The sequence below is a fragment of the Cajanus cajan genome, chromosome 8 (genome assembly GCF_000230855.2).
Source record: "Cajanus cajan strain Asha chromosome 8, NIPB_CcT2T_4, whole genome shotgun sequence".
NCBI lineage: Eukaryota > Viridiplantae > Streptophyta > Magnoliopsida > Fabales > Fabaceae > Cajanus > Cajanus cajan.
This window is the reverse complement of record NC_138524.1, coordinates 10,725,042-10,729,655: the sequence shown is the minus strand read 5'-3', so window position 1 is coordinate 10,729,655 and position 4,614 is coordinate 10,725,042. Positions and strand designations below refer to the sequence as shown.

Genomic DNA, 4,614 nt, shown 5'->3' with positions numbered 1-4,614 from the left:
TAATTTGATATATAATAAATAAATAAAAATACGAGTTTTCATGTTGAAACAAGTTATAGTATTCATTCTAAGTAATTAATAATTCTAAATTTTTCATTAATTGAATTATACGTATTAGTATTGATTTTTGAAAAAGTTTACGTATTAGCATTCTTGAATTTTACCTTCACATCTTATATTCATATATAAATAAATTGTTTTTCCATTTTAAATTTTTTATTTCATTTTTTTAACATGTTCTTCATTAAATTTATATTTTTAATTTAATTTTACCATGTAATGCATAGGTGATATAAGTAATTTATCAAATGACCACACATCCTTCCAACATTTAGCAGCACCTAACTCGATTTCAGATTCAAGCTTTGAATGAAAAATAAAAAACATAATCAAGAAATGAAACCTACTAGAATTTACAATCTAATAAAACTATTCTACTCGAACAAAGTTGTCTTTCTACAAGTGGAAAATATTAGAGGCTAAATGTGGTCTATAAATAAAAACAAAAAAAAAGAAACAGAGAATCAATGATACGATCTCTCTTTATGGGGTTACAAGTTAGTAGAATAATCAAAAGAGTGGCATAAGATAAGTCCTAATCGTCTCCCCAAGCCTCATCTCTCATTTTTTGCCTGTTAACGATACGTTCTCTCCTAGCATCTTCTTGCTTTCTATAATCTTGGGACCCAACGCTCGTAGAAGACAATTTTAACCCCATGCCACGAGCAATCAGCCTCTGTGCTGCTTCTGCTGAAGTTTTCGGCCGTTGCCGTGGTGGTTCCAGGTCTGAATCAACAATAAAACCATGTATTGTAAGCCAACATATATAGTTCTTAGTTCTTACCATTAATTGATTCACAAGTGTTAATAAACATTAGATTTGCTTCTGATCCATTCAGGGTGTACACATTTACTTAAGTTACTAGCGAAGCAACCTGTTTAATAAACAATTATATAGTAGTGGTTTTTTGGGTGTATTTATTAGTTTGTCTCAAAATATTTATGACTTCAAAAAACAGAAAGCATCAATTATTTTTTATTCCCTATGATATTCTCAAAAGTAAATGCATCACAGAGAATTTTAATGTAAATTAAACAACCTCGTATTACCCTTGTGTAGAAAGGAAAAGCAGTTAAGTGAAGTACCTCTTGCTTTAATTGAACTAAGAAGTGTATCGTCTTCATCAAGTATCCTCGTGGTGAATGAACAGCGAACACTGTTTAGAGCCTCAAGGGCTGCATTATAAATTAATGGTATTGAATGGTTAACTAATCAAATTAGAGGCTAGACATGAAAAAAAAATCTACCAAATTGAATCAATATTACGAGTAAAACACAGGGACTGATATTTCTTTCTGAAAAAGAAAATGTAGAATAGAAAATCATTAAAGCTTAAAGAAAATTCAACAAGCTTCCTCTCGCCACCAAAAGACATGGGAAAGGTCATAACAATATGCCATGACTAGCTTCAAAATGTTGAAGATCAATTGATCAGGGATGACTGATGAGAAAGTTGTTCAAGGGAGCATTTTTGTTACTATCAAAATAAGCTTAGGGTCTGTTTGGGTAAATTTCTCTAAAAACACTTCTAGGAGAGCAAAATAATAAGAAAAAATGAAATGAATTTTTTATAAGTTAAATTAGCTTATGCATAACCTATCTTGTAGAAACTTTCTCCTATTAACCTTTCTAAAATCTTAATTTGAACTCATTTAAGCTAGTTTGAGCTTATGGAGAAACTTATTTTGACTTTCTTTCGTATTTTTCTCTTTTAGTCATGTTTCTGGAAAAAAAATTATCCAAGTAGGTCGCAAGTATAATTGTAAACGAAGTCAGCTACCAATGCCATACTCTGCACATATCATCTTATATAGTTTTACAAGAGTGAGAAGCGTGATAGTCTCCAAGATATCTTGAAGGAATGTTACATGGACGATACCCATCCTCTGTTTTCCAATATGTGAAGACAGTACAAAGTTCAAAATGCCTTCTTTTGAATGTCGATAGTGCCATTTTTAACATAGGACAAAGGTAGTATCAATATTTGATTACAATGCCAGTCAGATGTATGCAAATACCACGTATCACCAGTTACAGAGTTGTTTTTGTTTACACAACAAGCTTTGAATTATCGGCATGCAACCTTAGTTCACCATCATAATGCATTACAAATACACCTTGATGTATGTAAAAGTTATAAACTTATAATAATATTAATAAGAAAAACAATAAAAGACCATGTAACTTTGTACTTACCAACAGAAGGTGTTCGGAATACTGCAAGAGCTACAGTATCATTGACCCAGCGAATTACAAATCCACGATCTTTGAAGTCCTCAAAAAGCTTCTCCAGCTCTGTTGTTCTAGTACTTGGTGAAAAGTCAGCCAGAACAAGAACATGACTGGTCCCATATTTTGCTGAAGTAAACAAATGATAATTATAACCCAAGTGTTTCAACACAATATCTTGTACAGATTAAACCTAGCAGAAAGGATAGATCATAGTAGTATCTTGAATATGCACATAAACTCCGCAAAATAAAATTATGATCTGTTGTGGTATACAAGCAATCATAACCAACAAGCACACTATAAACCATTGCATATGCAAAATACCCCGTGGCACAAAAATAAAAAATAAGGGTGCACAAAATTCACACATAACTAGTTTTTAACTGAAAAATTGAAATGCCATGAGGCACAACTTACAGTTTCGTACATCTCTATTATCTTCCGAACTACATTGAGTCTCTTCACGCTCAACATCAACCACCGAGCTACCAACTAACTGATCACTATAAAGCTCTTGTTTCTCATAAGAGAATGTCCCTCTTCCACGCCTTTTTGGGGTTCCACTTTTCTTATTCTCCAATTTAAGATTTGACATTCCAAACGAACAATCCGAGGATACCGCAGGCAGTAACTCATCGGGTTCAAGATCAGCTATTGCTTCCCAATCTGTAATAACAATTCACAATATCATTCACATTGCACAATCGCAATAACTAACACAAGATATCATTCAATCATTCTTCAAACACTCGCAAAACTCTCAATCACACTATTTCGTCAAGTTTATCGCAGAAAATTGCAGACAAATGCAGCTTATGTAACCATAATTGCTGCCAGGGAATGATTTCATCGCGTTCATCAATGTTGCGGCTACAATTGAAGTCACATAAGTAGTTTCATCACAAATCTTAATATTGCAAGAAATTGTTAACAAATGTAGTGATGCGACTAGCGATTTCAGAGTTTGCTCCAAAAACCTTGATGCTGTGGTTTCATCGTGGTCACATCAGTGGTTTCATCACAATTCTTAACATTGCGAGAAATCGTGCACAAATGAGGTGATGTGACTAGTGATTTCAAAGTTCGCTCCAAAACCTTTTACATCCACACATACACATGAATGCTGTTCGAAGATAACGAAAAGACGTCGTAGGTCGTACCTTCATCGGAAGAACCACCAGCGGCGGAGGTCGGAGCAGGCAAGTCCGCACGCTTATCAACGCTTCCTTGAGAAGCAACGGTGGTTGATTCGACGACTCGGTCCTCCTCTTTCGGAGGTCGTTGGCGGCTGAAAGGAATTGAAATTAAGAAATTGGCGAGTGAAAGAAAAAGAGAAATTAGGAAGCGATGAGAGAGGCACGTACGTGGAATGCCTGAGGAGAGAAGCGCGAGAGTGAAGGTGATCGGCTTTGAGAGAGAAGCCTTTGGAGGAGTAAAGGTTGGCCAAGTCGGAGAGAGCAGAGGCCAATTGAAGCTGCGAAGGCGAATCGGAAGGGTTTAGGGTTTCCACGACGGATTCGAGCAGTGAGATCGCCGATTCCACGTCGCCGGCGTCGACAAGGTCTTCCACCGCCTCGCTCCAGTTTTCTACTACTTTCTCTTTCTCTTTCACTTTCTCCATTTTTTTCGATTCTGATTTTCACCACCGTCGTCGCCAAAACTGCTAAGTGCTAACTCAACAACACTTTCTGCTCCAATTGGGAGAGACACAAACAGGGTCGAATCCACCAATGAAAATAATTTTGCTTTATTATAAATAAATAAATTTATCCTTTTTTTTATTTATTAAAATATCTTATTTAATTTCTTTTATATTTAGATCAATTTAATCTTTAAAATATTCATTGTAATTCAATTATGTAACATAATTTTAAATTTTTTTTTATTAATTTAAAACGTGATATTTATAATATTATATTATTTATAAAAAATTATTAAATATAATTGATGTTTGAATAAAAAATTATAAATACAATGAAATTTATGTGAAGAATATGTTTATGAATAATTATAAATTAATATAAAATTATATTTTTTTTAAATTCAATTTTAAATATGTATATAATATTTTTTATTTTAATAAATATTTTTAAATATTTTTATATAAGTGAATTTAATAAAGTATTTTTAAGTTTTGAATCAATTAAAAAAGAATTTAAAAAAAATAAATTAATCTAAATTTAAAAGATAAAATAATTAAAATAATTTTTTTAAATAATAAAACTAAAATAAATATATAAAAAAATAAGCCAAACAACAAAAATATAATTTAGCTATAAAATGTTAACTTTCATAAATTTATTTTATTTTACATTAAAGTT

At 32.3% G+C, this 4,614-nt stretch overlaps 1 protein-coding gene across 1 annotated transcript; it reads right to left on the bottom strand.

Moving 5' to 3' along the window:
• Positions 1 to 412: 412 nt before the first annotated feature.
• On the bottom strand, positions 413 to 4,022 carry LOC109788968 (coiled-coil protein). Its single transcript, XM_020347832.3, has 6 exons — positions 3,658 to 4,022; positions 3,454 to 3,581; positions 2,711 to 2,959; positions 2,258 to 2,419; positions 1,147 to 1,236; positions 413 to 786 (listed from the first exon to the last, which is right to left on the bottom strand). The coding sequence occupies exons 1-6, from the start codon at positions 3,912 to 3,914 to the stop codon at positions 596 to 598; spliced, it is 1,077 nt and encodes a 358-aa protein (XP_020203421.1). The 5' UTR covers positions 3,915 to 4,022; the 3' UTR covers positions 413 to 595.
• Positions 4,023 to 4,614: the final 592 nt, after the last annotated feature.